This window comes from Apiospora hydei (genome assembly GCF_038363865.1).
Source record: "Apiospora hydei strain CBS 114990 chromosome Unknown utg000004l_segment0_segment0, whole genome shotgun sequence".
In the NCBI taxonomy this organism is placed as follows: domain Eukaryota; kingdom Fungi; phylum Ascomycota; class Sordariomycetes; order Amphisphaeriales; family Apiosporaceae; genus Apiospora; species Apiospora hydei.
The window spans coordinates 1,863,432-1,879,400 of NW_027117363.1; the positions used below are offsets into that span (position 1 = coordinate 1,863,432).

General features: G+C 55.6%; 6 protein-coding genes across 6 annotated transcripts; 3 read left to right on the top strand and 3 right to left on the bottom strand.

The window, feature by feature from the left end:
* Nucleotides 1-1,403: 1,403 nt before the first annotated feature.
* Nucleotides 1,404-2,081, top strand: PG997_003092 (HSP20-like chaperone; the record flags this gene model as incomplete). Its single annotated transcript, XM_066807407.1, has 1 exon — nucleotides 1,404-2,081. The coding sequence occupies one exon, from the start codon at nucleotides 1,404-1,406 to the stop codon at nucleotides 2,079-2,081; it is 678 nt and encodes a 225-aa protein (XP_066671025.1).
* Nucleotides 2,082-3,090: 1,009 nt separating this feature from the next.
* Nucleotides 3,091-3,861, bottom strand: PG997_003093 (uncharacterized protein; the record flags this gene model as incomplete). The annotated part of the gene is made up of 1 exon (XM_066807408.1): nucleotides 3,091-3,861. One exon carries the CDS (start codon nucleotides 3,859-3,861, stop codon nucleotides 3,091-3,093), a length of 771 nt encoding a protein of 256 aa, XP_066671026.1.
* Nucleotides 3,862-4,755: 894 nt separating this feature from the next.
* Nucleotides 4,756-5,462, bottom strand: PG997_003094 (pci domain-containing protein; the record flags this gene model as incomplete). Its single annotated transcript, XM_066807409.1, has 2 exons — nucleotides 4,756-5,067; nucleotides 5,133-5,462. Coding segments are annotated over 2 exons (642 nt in total), but the record flags the coding sequence as incomplete, so codon positions are not given.
* Nucleotides 5,463-9,400: 3,938 nt separating this feature from the next.
* Nucleotides 9,401-10,557, top strand: PG997_003095 (arabinogalactan endo-1-4-beta-galactosidase; the record flags this gene model as incomplete). Its single annotated transcript, XM_066807410.1, has 2 exons — nucleotides 9,401-10,101; nucleotides 10,209-10,557. The coding sequence occupies 2 exons, from the start codon at nucleotides 9,401-9,403 to the stop codon at nucleotides 10,555-10,557; spliced, it is 1,050 nt and encodes a 349-aa protein (XP_066671028.1).
* A 508-nt stretch (nucleotides 10,558-11,065) lies between these two features.
* Nucleotides 11,066-12,953, top strand: PG997_003096 (uncharacterized protein; the record flags this gene model as incomplete). Its single annotated transcript, XM_066807411.1, has 4 exons — nucleotides 11,066-11,264; nucleotides 11,349-11,502; nucleotides 11,574-11,827; nucleotides 11,863-12,953. The coding sequence occupies 4 exons, from the start codon at nucleotides 11,066-11,068 to the stop codon at nucleotides 12,951-12,953; spliced, it is 1,698 nt and encodes a 565-aa protein (XP_066671029.1).
* A 400-nt stretch (nucleotides 12,954-13,353) lies between these two features.
* Nucleotides 13,354-14,894, bottom strand: PG997_003097 (uncharacterized protein; the record flags this gene model as incomplete). Its single annotated transcript, XM_066807412.1, has 2 exons — nucleotides 13,354-13,441; nucleotides 13,498-14,894. 2 exons carry the CDS (start codon nucleotides 14,892-14,894, stop codon nucleotides 13,354-13,356), a joined length of 1,485 nt encoding a protein of 494 aa, XP_066671030.1.
* Between the last annotated feature and the right edge of the window lie 1,075 nt (nucleotides 14,895-15,969).

Here is a 15,969-nt window from a genome sequence, read left to right on the forward strand (position 1 = left end):
CTTGTCCTCGAAGCTTGCAGCGGTAGGCCGCGTAGTGCCAAAGAGGAAACCGACATCCTGTCCCTCGGTGGAATGCGCATAGATCACGCCATACCGATTCAATATACCCCGAGGAGAGTTACCTACGCCGAGCTTAGATTATGTCGGGGTGCTGCATACAGTCAAGCAACTAATTGTGGGGCCGCGGCCTTTTGTCCGTGGAATTGGTGATTCATAAAATTGTTTGGATCAATTGATTGATGGGCTTCAGCCAAAAAGCAAAGACGGCATTGTAAGTTACACATGGTGACGTCTGCCAAGACTGATACGGGCAGCAATCGAGCTACCCGGCTATCGGATTTTGACATTCCCATCTCCAAGGCAGCTTTGGGCAGGAGTCGGAAAGCAGTTCCACGAACGATTCCATTGGGTATGGCCGGTTGGTGAGTACTCTGTCCTTGCTCAATGGTTCGGTATCAATCAGCCAGGGAAGCCAGGTATGATCTCATATTATTGAGGTGGGAAACACCATCTTCGTCCAATCTTCTCTGGTCTCGTGCGGAGTCGTCATTGCCATACCTAAGTACTGTCAAAAACAGGCGATTTTGCAGTGCAGTGCACAATAATTGGTTCAGCTTGAGGACGTCTCGAACCAAGTAGAATACCGAGGGTCTTCCGTGACTGAGTATGTGTGTAAAGTCGCTATTGACCACCAACACCCACCTCCCCTACCATAGCATCATATTCCCGGGCCTCGCGTTCTGTAATAGATTGGATTAGTTACCTACACTTAATTGTCCCTGGTTGGAAGATATGGATGGCTGGGTGCATTTCGGCTGGTCATGGAGTCCAATTACTCGGTTATTGAATTACCAGTCTATTAATAGCTCAATTTAAGATTAAGCACGGACCATGCTATCCCGTCCTGTTCAGGCGCCCCGTTACTTGCATAGAAGCTTCTCGTTTGCTCAATATTCCCCGACAGCCATTCCAGGGGCTACCAGCGGCTTCGAGCAACCTCCACCTCCTGCCTGGCCGGCATCATCGGGTTCATTGTCGTGTGATTGCTAACCTGCAAACAGGCAACAACTGCATCATCTCGCAACTTGTAGAACAATCCATAGAGAGTCTAGTAGTTGACAGACTGTTCCAGATTACTCACAATAGAACATTCTCACAGCTTCATGCCAATTAAGAGAGCTGCGTTTGACTGCGGTTTCCGTGTATAAATAAAGCAGCCAACTCCGTGATAACCTCACTTCCTTTCTCCCTCATCATCACATCAGAACACAAGCATTCAGCAACATCAACATCCAACATCCAACATCAAAAGCAATTGTATGCGATCTTCGACCAGATCAATCAAATCAACACTTCCACGCAATCTCATCAAGATCATTTCCAATCCACACACCACACGCAAAATGTCTCTGTTCGGTCCCCGTTTCTACTCGGCCCCTGAGCCCAACTTCTCGGGCCTTTTCCGCCTGATCGATGACTTTGACAAGTACTCGTCGCAGAACGGCCCCGAGGGCGCCGCCTCCCGCCTCGGCCGCCACCACATCCCCACCTTCACGCCCAAGTTCGACCTCAAGGAGACGGACTCGGCCTACGAGCTGCACGGCGAGCTCCCGGGCATCGAGAAGAAGAACGTCCACATCGAGTTCACCGACCCGCAGACCATTGTGATCCGCGGCAAGGTCGAGCGCTCCCACACCGAGGGCAACCCGCCCGCCGGCCTGCTCGAGGGCGACAACAGCATGACCGGCGCCATCACCGAGGGCGGCGAGAAGAACGGCGAGGCCCGCCGCAACTCCCACCAGCCCACCGTCGAGGATGAGCCCGAGGCCGGCAGCACGGGCGCCCAATCCACCCCGGCCACCACCGTCGCCGAGACGGTCAAGTCCGAGCAGCAGCAGCAGCAGAAGCCCAAGGCCAAGTACTGGGTCTCGGAGCGCAGCATCGGCGAGTTCTCGCGCACCTTCAACTTCCCTACCCGCGTCGAGACGGAAGAGGTCCAGGCCTCTCTCAACAACGGTGTCCTGGCCGTCAATGTCCCCAAGGCCAAGAAGCATGAGAGCCGCCGCATCACCATCAACTAGGGTGGATGTCAAGGAGCCCCTCAACAACAACAACAGCCCTTCTTCACTTCTTCTTCACTGCGCTCCTTTCACCACCCAATACCATTGTACCACTTCATCCAGTCTACCTTGATGGGAAACGAGTCTCTTCTCACCTTCCTATCCGGTACACCTTTTACGACATGATGCGCATTCCTCGCCAACCTCTACCAAGGCTGAAGGGCTCTTCATCGGCGTTCTATTATACACACCAATTTGTTCTTTTGAGGGATGCATGGTTCGGCGTCTGACTTTCCTTCACATGATTACGATCTTCGCGAGGAGTTACAAAGGAAGGAATTCGGTCTTTTACGACAGTGGCACACACTGGTCATCGCTGCTGCATTGTTCACCTTAATCACTTGACCTTGTATAGTAGGAGAGAATCAGCAATAAATGGAATTATTAAAAATACATCTCATGAGTCCGTTCCAAGTGCAAAGACATGGTGGTTTCTCAATGACTCCACATGGTATCCCACTCCAGGGGCTAATCGTAACGAGTATCATGACCATAAACTACGCAACTTGAAGTACCTCGAAGTGAGGCATGATTTTGCTTCTCTGGTTTTATTCACAGCCTAGTGTTTTCCCACTGAGAGTCTGAGTCCTGGCATAAGTAGTTGGTTTGCAGCAGATGAACCTGCTGATTTTGATGGAAAGGGGGTAAGTGTTACCATATCAGCAAATTTGGAATAAAATCAAAATCAGAATGGAAACAAAAGACGTAATTGAAATGGCATTGTTGGTATCGATGAATTATCTACTCCATATCTAGATGTGTTGTTGTGTCCATGCCAACCTGTGACTGCTTCTCAATATGCTTGGGGCAGTGGTTGGAAAACGAATGACAGACTACAACAGGAGAGCAGCCCATAGGTATGCATCACCAGACAGTCATGCAGACAATCACTTGATCACAGTTTGATTCAGCACTTACCTGTAGTTACCTACCCATTGTCCAGATCGCTTATTACCAACGATATATCTTTCTATCTTATCCATAGTGACTCATCAAACGCGCGAACGCGAGCGAACCGCAAGGGCATGAACAGCTCATCGCTCCGTCTCCTTGTCAGTGGCCCCGGAGGCGTCGTTACACACCTTCTTTCATCACTCCTCGGCGCTGCCGCTCGCGCCGACGTTTCTTCTCGCAAGCGAAACCTCGCCATCTCTTCTTTACGCTCGCGCCGCTTCTGGGTGGCGACCTCTCCTTCCATGAGGAGACACTGCTCCCTCGGGAGAACCTGGGCCCAATCTGCCAGCCCGGTGTATGCCTTCAAGGGCTGTACGATATCCTCCTCCTCCTCCTCGGGGTTTTCTTTTTCTTCTTCAACATCTTTTCCCATCTGAGGGCTCACCAACGCAGCCATACGGTCCAGGCGCACCACGGTCATTGGACCACTGTACTGCGCGACGGGCCTAGGCTGGGGATGGAGGCACTGCTCAGCAATCGCGACTCGCACCTCATGGGCCGCCTTCTCCTTTGCCTCCTTCGCTCTCCACTTCCGTTCTTCCTCCGTGATACCTAGATATTGGTCTCCACCGACGCCGGCCTGATCATTGTTGCTGGGGGACGTAGGAAGTCCAGACCTCTCGTTCCGCGAAGGCGCGTCCAGGTTTGCTGAGTAGTGCATATTTCCGTCGCCCCATTCTTCCTCTTCCTCCTCTTCTTCCTCCTCGTCGTAGTATTCGTCGTTCGACGACCCAATGATAATAAACCTGGGCCTGGACTGGTCGCCCGAAAGACCGCCCCGAAGCATCGCGGTGGAGATGGCGACCCGAGGCGAATTTCCACCACATCCTCCTCGCCCAAGTCTTCTTCCTGTAGGCAAACAGAATGCAGGGACCAGCCCGGCAGCCCATCGACCACCACCCCCTCCAGGGGGTGTATGGGCACGGCTTTCAGGGGCGGCGGTGCCATGGCCGTGTCGAGGTCGAACCCGTTGGTTGGTAAGTACAGGAAATCACTTATTGGCCCTCGACTCTACTACGTACGGAGAGGAGGAACGTGGATAGAACACTTGCAGATGGTCTTAACTAGTACGTCCTCCAAACGCAAGGCATTCCAAGGACATAAAACTACTACCCAGGCCTGCCTGGGCTTATATGGCAGAACCGGCATGTAACTCATTGCCATTTTCTCATTTTTTTGGTATCATGCGCTGTGCTTTACAAAGAGTCGAAGCATAATGCAGACAAAGAAGCCGTGCCTTGAAAACCGATACAAGGCCATTGATATGATCCTTTGCTTAGGGTTACTACCTCTCAAGGCGTGGATATGAAGTACATTTGAACAAGCACTATTCAATGAGTAACAGCCCATAGGGCGTTGACTTCAATAAAAAAATGACATCCTAAGGAGGCACTTCAACAGCTGCACACTTCCGTTACACAATGGGAAAACTGTTGTAGAAGACTCGTATTAACGGCGGAAGGCAGTAACAAAAGCCGATATTATGACACCCTGAACACCATGCTTCAATTCGCAGACTACCTATGTTGCCAACTCGTACATTAGGAGTTGGGGTATCGTGGCACCGTCAGCGTAAAAATCAATACATCAATAAGTACTCCATCCTCTCCTTCTCCACCTCAAATATCCTGCATTGCTCTTGCGTCGCTGGTGATAATCACCAACATCCCCCACCTTACATCAAGTAGGCGAAGGCGGCAACAGCCAGAGCGGCGGCGCCGTTGCCCATGTAGGAGACAGCGGACAGGGATAGGCCGGCGCTCTTGGGCTTCTCGGAGGACTGGGGCGACTGGGTGGCAGACGAAGAACCACCGCTGGTAGGGCTAGGGGCGGCGCTGCTGCTGCTCTTAGCAGAACCAGAGCCGGAAGATTCCTTCTTAGAGGGGTCCTTTGTGCCACAGTTCTTCTGGATGGTAGCAGTGCAGTTGTCCTGTCCGGTCTTGCTGCCGACGTTGGCCAGGTTGCATTCCGAGTAGGCCTCCTGGCAAGTGAACTACAAGAGGAAAGCCAGAGTCAGCATGTGCCATGGTGTGCGTGTGAGCTGGAAGGGTAACTTACGTAGTCGATGGTGTTGGTGTATTGGCCAAGCTTGGGGTCCGAGCCATCGGCACAGGCGCATTGGTAGTCCAGAGTGTTCTGTGTAGGAAAATAATCAGTAAGATATTCCACCGGGCGAGGTCCTAACAGTAGGTAACATACGAAGTCGCAAGTGCTCTGAGAAGGCGGGCTGCAGATTTGGTCGCAAGCATTGAGCTGAGCCTGGCACCAGCCGTTACGCGTGCCAACGGGGACCTTGTTAATGTCCATCAGGGAGGTCCAGTTGGAAGAGGTCGCGGAGACGACGGTCAGCGCGGAGAGCGCGACGACGGCGATGTTGTGGGAGAACATGGTGAATGGTGGTGGGAGTTGATCTGCAGACGAGGGTAGAAAATATGTTAGCCCAGAGTCGCAAGTCTGCGGAACGAACTGGAATTGAAGATGTTTGCTTGGAGTATGATGTATTGGGATTGGGGGGAAGAATGTCGAGTGATGTTGTTTGTGGCTGGTTGACTGACTGTTTGAGAATCGTTTGCTGGATTAAGTATTATCTTATGTTGATGCTGGGCCGGCCCTCTCCACTTCTCTGGGAAGGAGTAGTCGAGTTTTAAGAGGTGATGGGATGGTGGTGATGAGAATCTCAGATACAATCACGGGAAGGCGCAGAATACTAATGATGAGCAGTCGGAAAGGAATTGGAAACCGGGAGGGCAGGGAGGTTGAATTAAAAAGCGAAGGCACAACACACGCTCACACACCAGACATGCACCCGGGCCCAGGCGAAGCGGCGGGCGAGGACGAGGATGAGACCTGAGATGGGGAAGTTGGAGCTGCTGTCACGATCGTTGACCGGGATCAGGCCTGGATCCCTGCAACAACACGCCCTAAACGGTGCTAGCCGGACAAGGATGTTCCCACCGCACCCTGGTCTATCAGACTATAAGTACATGATGTAGCATGTAGCCCATGACAGAAGTGGCTGGAGCACCTTGTTCGGGCTGCCAAGTGCTGCTTTTTGTGTCGGGTTCCCTGCACATCCGCTGAGGGCGAGGGGCGCTTTGCAGATAAAAGTTAGAGCGCCAAGAATACGAGGTTCCTGGCAGAGACCGGCAGAGACAACACGGCACTGGCCAATCGTATCTTGTCGTTGTGCTGCAGTCCAGGGAGGGAGCTTCTCTTCCTGCCCTCCCCGAAATCGCGCTTTTCTGTCAACCTCCCATTAAAACCGAGCGAGCTAGCCATGGCCTTACTGGCAAGCTGGCCTAGGCATTTCTTGACCTAGATGTCGATGACGATGGTGTTGACAATGCAAGCCGCTGTCGATTCTCAAGGTCTCCCACCCCCAATCTGTGGCGCTCAAGCTCCTCCTTGCTCAGAAACAAGAACGGCATGTTTGGACCGATTTCGAAAGTTGGGGCAGCGCTTGCGACCAATAGCGCGCAGATGGTGGTTTCCAGTGGCAGCCGACATTCCCATTTTCCCACTGAAAGCATTGCCATCAACCCATCGCTGCACGTAAACGGCACTCTGTTGATCATTACTCGATTCCGAGGAGCGCCCGGGGTTCCTTTATCTGAGGTCCATTCTCATCGCTTCTAAAACGACCAATTGATTACATAACCGCATTCGGGCAAATCGATTGAAGTATGTAAGACTGCATTCATTCATGTACTACAAGTGGCATGCTGCATGTAACGTCGGGGCTGTCGGTGGTCGCGGGTTCTGGCGGGGGGAGGCCATGCTCATGCTCATGCGGACTACTGTGCTCCCTCGCTCCCTCCCTACCTCCCAGTACCTCATTCACTCCAGCAATTCAGTAACTCCAAACACGAAGGCCAAGTTTGGCTGGTCTCGCCATGTCGCATGAGCCGGCAAAGCCGCACATGCACCTACAAATCATCCAACGCCGTACTGTACTGCACTGTACCTTAGGTACCCAACCTTCGCATTCTGGGATAAGGTTGAGGTTGGCGCCTCTGTCCGCCCACCACGCATCAACCTTGCCAATTCAGGCGGGCGTTGGAGTTCGACTCGGGAAAGTTTAGTTATCTGTCTCATCGGCCATTAACACAGAGTGTTATTGTAACTACCTCGGCTTCGCTCGTACGAAATGGCACATCAATTTCCCTGGGGGTCCACGCCTCATTTCAACGGTCGGCTGGACCGGCAACAATCTGGAAGATATTTTCACGATCCCACTGCAACCAATGGTGGGCGTATCGGCCTCGATGTTTGGGGCCAGCGATAAGTGGCAAGGTGGGCGGTACCTCACCAGCCACACTCCATCATCAACCCACCCGTCGCTAGTGCCTGATCTGCGGGACTACTGCTTTGGGGTGTTCAGTCCGGCGGTAAAAGCACATCTACCAGCACCCCCATGTTCCTTCACCAGTACTTCATCTCTCAACCTGCGACTCCTTCTCACGCATCTGAAACAAACATGCAACCCTTTCTCTCTTTGCCTATGCGCGTGCCCATGTTTATGTCGTCTTCTCCCTCGGATCTATCACTTGTAGCCTCTGTCGGCCCTGTTGAGGATCACCAAACAGCGGGCCCCTTGGGATGAAATGGTCCAATGGCATGGTCAAAATTGCCTATAAGTAGCTCCCAGCCCGAAGGCTCTGCCGAGCGCTGGCGCTCGTGAACGGACCAGATGAAAAGCCCAAGTGGGCCGCCTGACGTCTAAGAAGAAGAAAAGCAATGTACCAGAACTGCCACGAGCTGCTGGCCTAGCTCGTTACTTGTGCGCCAATCGATACGGCCTTGTTCGAGCCGCCTGCCACCCCTGAAGAAGAACCATTTGCTATCAATTGATGATACGGGCTCCTAGCCAAATCCAAATGATGGCTGGGAGGGATTGCCGAGCTCATTCCGGCAATTTGCAATGTCTGAGTTCCCAATTGATATGTACACCTTATAAATGGGAAAAACAAATACTATCTGCAACCTGAAGTATAAAACCTATCTTTCGGTCAATCTATTGACGATCCAGGAATATTGATACCTGTCGCACGTGGGGTAGTCAGTGATCCGCGGGTATCCAGGTCAACCTGGGCTGGCCGAAGGAGCTTAAAGAAGAACTAGGTCACTAATAGCGCTGGGCTTCCAACCACCGATTACATCGATTGTATCTCTCGAAGCTGTGTTCCTTGGCCGAACGAAGTCTCAACACCCGCCTCTTCAATTGGCGGTGGGCACTCATTACTAATCTTCCGCAAGACACTTAGTTGCATATTGCATCTACTATGAAAACTTGGGTTCCGCTTGGTCAAACTCATGTTGAAGATACGAACATTTTTCGCTTTTCATGCGAATGAATTGCAGGCGATAGTTGTCAGTCTTGAAAACTATGACTCGCTCTCTGTTTACCTGCGTTCGCCATGATCTCGAGCGAACCAATTTCGCTTTCATCAACGTTCCGTGTACGTTCGTTCAACCGATTGAACAACAGAAGTGCCGTTTGTTGCCGACTTGTGCCAAGCCCCTATTGAGATGGCGCCCGTGGTGGTGGAACTGATAGGCATTGATCAGTATGGGGTAGGTTCTGTTCGGTAGACTCGGTGGAAAATGGTGTGGGACGATTATTTTCCCCATCGACTCGCTCTGGCGCCAGAGTCCCAACGACGGCGGGGTCTATTATTGGCAGCCCACCTGCTTTGCTGCTTTACGGCCGATTGGGGCGAGCTGGCCACTTCGACCGCTTCCTCGTACCGACATTGGGGCTCATGCCGGCTTCCAGGCCTGGGCCAAATATCCGGCTACGAGCTTGGTGGGATATTTCTTGTGAACAATTTATCCAACATGTCTGTCGTCGGTATTCTGGACTTAGCCATCGGAGAGAGACTCGCCGCGACATGAGCAATGAGGTTGCCGGCCAATTGTGGAGCCAGTGCGTCCAACCGCCCTCCTGGTCAATGTCCTGCTTCAAGTTAATTGGCCCTCTCCACGTTCATGGGGGCAGTTTGGCCGTCACTTGCAGACTGGCACGCTTCGTTGCAAGCCCGTAGGGGCTCTCATTAGAAAGGACTTTCTTAGCCTTGCCCTTCCTCCATATGGCGGCGGCTTGGTCAACATGTCCTTCCGCTTTTAGGGGTCCAAGGAGCCCTGCCAGAACGCCGATTGGAGGATTCTGTCGACCGAGTCCTCCGTCCAGACCCGTCCGCCGGGCGCAGCCTCATAGTTTTGAAGTCGTTTAAGACCTGCTCCAGTCGTCCAAAATATTGAGGTCAGGAACTCCAATTCACCCCAACTGCTCGCTACCACATACGACACCACCCATTTGCGCAGCCATGTTGCTCTTCAATGCCCTCTTGGCGCTTTGCGCGCCTGCCGCGTCTTTGGCACTCACATATAAGGGGGTGGACTGGTCGTCGGTAGCTGTCGAGGAGAAGGCTGGAATCCAGTATAAGGCGGCCAATGGCGCTGCGCAGCCGCTCGAGAAGATACTGGCCAGCAATGGCGTCAATATCGTCCGGCAACGTGTTTGGGTCAACCCTGGCGACGGCAACTACAATCTCAACTACAACCTGGCCCTGGCAAAGCGTGCTCGGGCCGCAGGCATGGACGTCTATATCGACCTGCACTACAGCGATACCTGGGCAGACCCGGCTCATCAGAAGATCCCTGCCGGCTGGCCAACCGACGCGGACAATCTCGCTTGGAGGGTCTACAACTACACGCTGGACGTCAGCAACCAATTCGCGGCTGCCGGCATCTCCCCCAAGATCATGTCCATCGGCAACGAGATCACGGCTGGAACGCTCTTCCCGACCGGGAGCACGTCCAACTTCTACAACCTGGCTCGGATCCTCCATTCTGCATCGTCAGGAATCAAGGACAGCAAACTGTCAACGAAACCTCGCATCATGATCCACTTGGATAACGGATGGAAGTGGGATACCCAGAAATGGTGGTACGAAAGTGTACTTAAGCAGGGTCCCTTGACAACTTCCGATTTCGACATGATGGGTGTCTCCTATTATCCCTTTTAGTAAGTTCGCAGCTTTAAGCCATAAGTACTTTTTTTTTTTTGTCTCAGGCATCCCGCCAGGGCTTTCAAGCCCCCTAACAGGATACCATGCTAACGACGCGTTCCAGCAACTCGGCTGCCACGCTTTCAAGTCTCAAGACCAGCTTGACTAACATGGCCAACACGTGGGGTAAGGAGATCGTTGTCGCAGAAACCAACTGGCCGACGTCTTGCCCTTCCCCGCAATACGCCTTCCCCAGCGACCTGAAGAACATTCCCTTCTCCGCCGACGGTCAGAAGACCTTCGTCCAGCAGGTCGCCGCTACGGTTTCGGGTGTCAAAAACGGTGTCGGCCTCTTTTACTGGGAACCGGCATGGGTGGACAATGCTGGCCTCGGGTCCTCGTGTTCTTCAAATACCATGTTCGCCTGGCCAGGTACTGCGCTCTCCAGTCTGTCCGTCTTCTCAACCATTTAGCTTCGCTGGGCAGCAGCAGCAGCACTGCAATAATAAAGTGGCAATGCCAACGCCTCCCTCATCATATTTGACCACCGCAAACAGCTTGTGCCACTTTTTAGTATAGTCTTTGTTCCTGCTTCAAGTATGCGCCTTTGTCCAGGATTGTTCAGTCGGCTACGCACTATGGCAGCCAATTGTCTCACTCACCAAAGAGCGGGCGCCATCACTAAAGTGACTTGTGAAATTCCAGCAGCCAAGATTTGCCGCTTTCCCCAGGACAATGGAAATGGCGCCTTTCTTGGTCCGGCCCCTGGCAGAGAGGTCTTTGACTTCTTCGGAGTGTCGTGGCCTCAGTGGCCCTCGACCACTAGGATTGACTTCTAATTATGTAACTCTTCTCTACTATGTGATCAGCCAGCCAAAGAGCGCCGGCCTCATCTCTTGCTAGCAACACCCGTCGATGCGCCTTCGTTCTTCCAAGCAATCCAGAAATATATCCTGGTAAATACATTCATTACCCCTGACGATGCCTGGCATCGGTGGCCTGGTCAGGCCAACCATGAACTTACGAGCTGCAACCGTAACATCTGCGGCCGCGTCTACCCCGCCGGGGCCGACGCCGCAGACGACGCCGCCGCCTCAGCGGATGCTGTTGGCGTTGGCGTCGGCCTCCGAATCTTTCGTCCTGGGAGTCGACACTTGCGTCTTCACGTCGGAGAGTACATGTAAGAAGACCCTTTCCGTCCCGAAAAAATAACTTCCCAATACTAGCAAGGTTTGACAGCTAACTCCTCGTTTTTATCCATCAGTAACATGCTCCGCGGGCTACTGCACGAATATAGGAGATCACCGCGGCTGCTGCACTGGCTCGCCGGCAGACTGCAGCGCGAGCATCTGGACGACGTGCCGAGGCTACACTGACGGCGGTGCCGGCGGATACTGTGGTGCGCACACGCTGTGCTGGTAAGCATATTGCCTCCAACCTCTAGGACTGGAAAAGACTGGGTTTATGCTCACAAATCTCCCTGTAGCAGCGCGGCCGCGTTGCCGGCATGTATGACATATTACTTCACCACGGACCGCGAGCCGGGCGTCACCTTCACCAACGTGGGCTGCGGCACGAGCGCCATGTACGGCCAGATGTACCCATTTCCGCCCGAGCTGATTCCCACGACCTCGGACGAGGAGTACCACTCGGCCACAGACCTGACGGTCAACCCCATCGACACGTCGGGGAGCGATGCCAACAACAAGACGCAGTCAACGAGCCCCACGGGCGCCATCGTCGGTGCCATCGTCGGCGGCGTCCTCCCCTCGCGCTAGCCATCCTGGCCTTCGTCCTGCTGGCCAGACGCCGTCGCCGACAGCAGATCACCAAAGAGCTCATCTCGGCCCCGACGGTATACAGCCCGACCGCGCCGCCGCCCGAGAAGAGCGGCGGCGGTGGCGCCGGCCGCAGCAGCCTGCGCACGCGCCTCCGCCTCTCCACGATCCCCGAGCAGAACAGCCCGCTGCCGACGTCGCCCATGCTCTCGCGCTACAAGTCGGCCCGCCGCAGCTACGGGCCCGACTGGCCGCTCGGCTCCGCCGACCCGCTCGAGTCGCACCCCATCGTGCTCCCTACCGCTCCCGTCTCGGCCTCGGCCGCCACCTCCTCCGCCTCCGTGGACCTCGAGAAGCGCCTCAGCGACCCTCGCCGCGGCAGCGCGCCGCAGCTGCAGATTCCGGTGTTCCCCGCGACGCGCCTATCGCCGGCGCCGCCACCCAAGTCTCCCATTGGTGGTGGTGGTGCGTCATCTTCACAACAGCAGCAGCAGTACATACCCCCTGCACCTGCACCCTCCTCGCCCGGAGGTATGCTCCAATCGCCACGTCTCAGTTTCGCGCCTCCTGCGTCTCCCATCGATGCGGCATTCAACATCGAGGTTGCGAAACGCGTAAGCATCATCGACGGCGCCGCTGCGTCTGCCGTCTCTGTAGGTCCCACCAACAGCAGCAGCAGCACCACCAACAACAGAAACAGCCACATCCCGCCAAGACCCAGCAACACTATCCGGACCTCGACGAAGCCGGCGCCCAGGAATAGCGTTTACCAACAGCAGCAGCAGCAGCAGCAGGCGCCAGACGACGGATCCGTGTCGCCCATCGAGCAGAGCCCCGTCGAAGGCGGCAGCGACGGCGGCGGCAGTATAGGGAACCCGAAGCGGCTCAGCCTGGTGTCGGCGCCGAGCGTGCGGGACTCTCGGTTCGTCGTGGGCGCGGCGGGGGACGAGCTGGTGAGTCCCGTCTCGCCCGACGACGACGAGGAGGGCCGGGGTGGTGGAGAGCGGGGAGGGGGGATGGACTCGGGGAGGGTGAGTCCTGTTACCGTCAGTCCGATGGAGAGTAGGCGGAGCAGCTTGGATCATCAGTAAAAGAATGGGAGCGTTTCGGAGCGATTATTTGTTAAACTATTACGACATTGGGGTCGGCGCAGTCACACACGGTGGTGTTGGACTTGTACGATATTGTGTTACGGGATTTCGTCATGACCTACCCTACGGAAGGGGGCAAAGGACAGTATCGGCGTTTGGGGAGTCACAATGCGAGGAGGAAAAAGATAATTCACCACGTATGCTTGAATCAAAGATTGAACGCTCGTAAGAAGAGAGAATTCGCATCCATCCGTGCAATATGATGAAAAGATCGCGATCGTCTGGGTCGACCAATTGCTATAGTACACGGAAGAAGGTACGGTACCGCATAAGTGAACGGCCAGGATAAGAAAGAGAGAGCCCTGACGAGACGTTACACAACTTTGTTTCTCCCCCCTCCTCAAGCTCCCACGGCGTTGGGCATGGTCGCCACGTTCCGGACGTCTTTCACCATGGTCTCGACCTTGTCGCCCAAGCCTCCGTTGCTGCTGTTGTGGCCATTACTCTCTCCTTCCCCCGCGTGCTCCCGGTTCCAGTCGAGGACCTGCTGGCAGGCCCCTCGAGCGTGGTGTAGACGCCGCGGTAGCCCAGCCCGCCCGCGGCGACCGGCCTCTGGGCGGCCGCGTCGGTCGCGGGCGTGTGCGTCGAGACGGAGAAGGTGGCGGGCTGCAGCATGGCGATCTGGCCCTGGGGCCGGAGCCAGCCCAGAAGCGACGGCAGCTGCCGTCCGAGCATGTCGCAGACCTCGATGGCGAACGCGATCAACAGCATGGGCGCGGGCGGCAGGACCTGGACCTTGCAGGGGGTTTTGGCCAGGGTCTCGCAGACGTCGTAGATGTCGCGGAAGGTCGGGGGCGGATTGGGGTCCGTGATGACGAAGGGGCGGCCCGCGCAGCCGGGCAGGTTGTCGCCGTCGTTGTCATCTTGGTTGTGGTCGAGCAGGGCCGCTTCGAACAGGAGGTGGCCGATGGACACGTGGCTCGCGTGCACGAGGTTCTGGCAGATGTTGGGGATCCAGCTGGGGAAGCTGCCGGAGCGCAGACACAGGCCGACGAGTTGGTCGCCGACGCTGGTGCCGTAGATGCCGTTGGCGGGCCGGATGACGCCGGTGCGGAAGTCGGGCCCGTTGGCGCCGCAGACGAGGCGCTCGGCCGTGGCCTTGGCGCGCGCGTAGTTGCCAAAGTACTCGCCGTGGGGCCGCAGGGGCTGGTCGAAGTCGGCCTCGTCCAGCACCTGCACGTAGTGGCGCGGCCACCGCCGGAACCAGTTCGAGAGGTAGCCCACGGGCCGCAGCGCCGTCGACGCCGACGACGTCGCGACCAGGACCGAGGCGCCCGCCTTGCGCGCCGCGTCCAGCACGTGGCGCGTGCCGCCGACGTTGACGCGCGCCACGCGGTCGTACGTCGCCTCGCACCGCTCGTGGGGCACGATCATGGCCGCCGTGTGGAATACGGTAAGCCCCATTGGACCCTTGGCCTCGTCGTTACCGGCAGTAGTAGGCCACGGCTTGGCGAAGGCCGCGTCGACGGACGCGGCGTCAGTGATGTCGGCCTGGACGAAGTCGACGCGGCTGGCGGGGCCGTCGCGCATGTCCGGGCGGGCGGGGGCGCGGAAGTCGACGTTGCGGATGGACTCGGGGCTCTGGCCGCGCTCGAGCAGGTGCAGGATGAGCTGGCCACCGACGCCGCCGGAGCCGCCGACGACGACGTAGCGGCGGTTCGGCCGGGCAGGCGGCAGGTGGGCGGTCCAGCGCAGGGGCGCGCGCTCGAGGCGCTCGTACGTGGCCCGGATCTCCTGCTTGGTCCAGCGGTGCGGCGAGAGGGCCAGCACCTCGGGCGGCGTTGTGGTCAAGGCAAGATTCAGTTTCCAGAAGTACAAGACGGCCAGGGTGAAGACGGCGGCGGCGGCGGTCGCGAAGGGGTGGGCCTGTAGCCACTCCATTTTCGCTCACCACCTACAGGTCGGATGCAAGAAGTATGGAATTGAAATGGAAAGAAAGTGAGCCGAGTGGACTTGTAGGGAAGACCAAGTTGTTCTGTCTACGCTCCCATCGCGAGCGGTGTGGTTTGGTTGGTTTGCTGGACGGCCTAGGCTGGTTGTACGGGAAATCCTTTTATGCCGGCTGGCAGGGTATCACGTTTTGCTTCAATCGTTCTTGACAGTTCTCCCCCTTGCCCCCACGATTCCCTCACATGCTCCGGCCAGGAGGGGTCAGGGTCGGATACGATTACGAACCTAGCGTCACCAGCCATACTTAGACTTAGTAGCAAGAAGGATTATGGGGCATGCCGCGTGCTGGCCACTAACAGCAAAGAGAAGGAGTCGGTAATTAACCGTGTTGGAGTCGCATTCGAACTTGCCCTTCTTCATCCTCTTTTGCGAAACGCAAGCCAAAGGCTGCATTCAATGGTTTAATGTTTAACCTACAGCTGCAGCATTCTTCAGCGGCCAGGTACAATTGGAGCCGGCACAAGTACCACATCTACTTTAGGTACTATCTACATCTTTCGGCGTCGTGCATGCGATGTAACTAACGACTGCAACGGTAAAAGAAAAAACATCCCGGGGTAGCATGTATGCGTATGTCACTAACCCAACCGAGATTAGCACAGTAACACAGGCGCTGGCTAGCCCTTGACCCTTCCTCCATTTGCACCGCAGCGGTGCCTGAATATTACTTGGGATAACCCTAGCAACTAACACCTCTACCGCCACGCCTTTTCCTAGGCAACGCCACGGCTTATTGCATCGGCTTTTTACAAACAATCTGATTCCAATTCGGCCAGCCAATCAGGCATCACCCAGTCGCTCGATTAGGAAACAACTTCTTTGACACGATGGCATACACCCACCCCGACAAAGGCATTGTTTCACCACAGCCCAAGTGGCTTGGAACCCCTTTGTCCAAGTTGAGAAAACATGCTTCAGTATGCATGTAATCAATGTGCAAATGCTGCTGTATATATATACGATGTTAGGAACACAGAGCAGACCCCGTCAGATAACTGCATAGCAC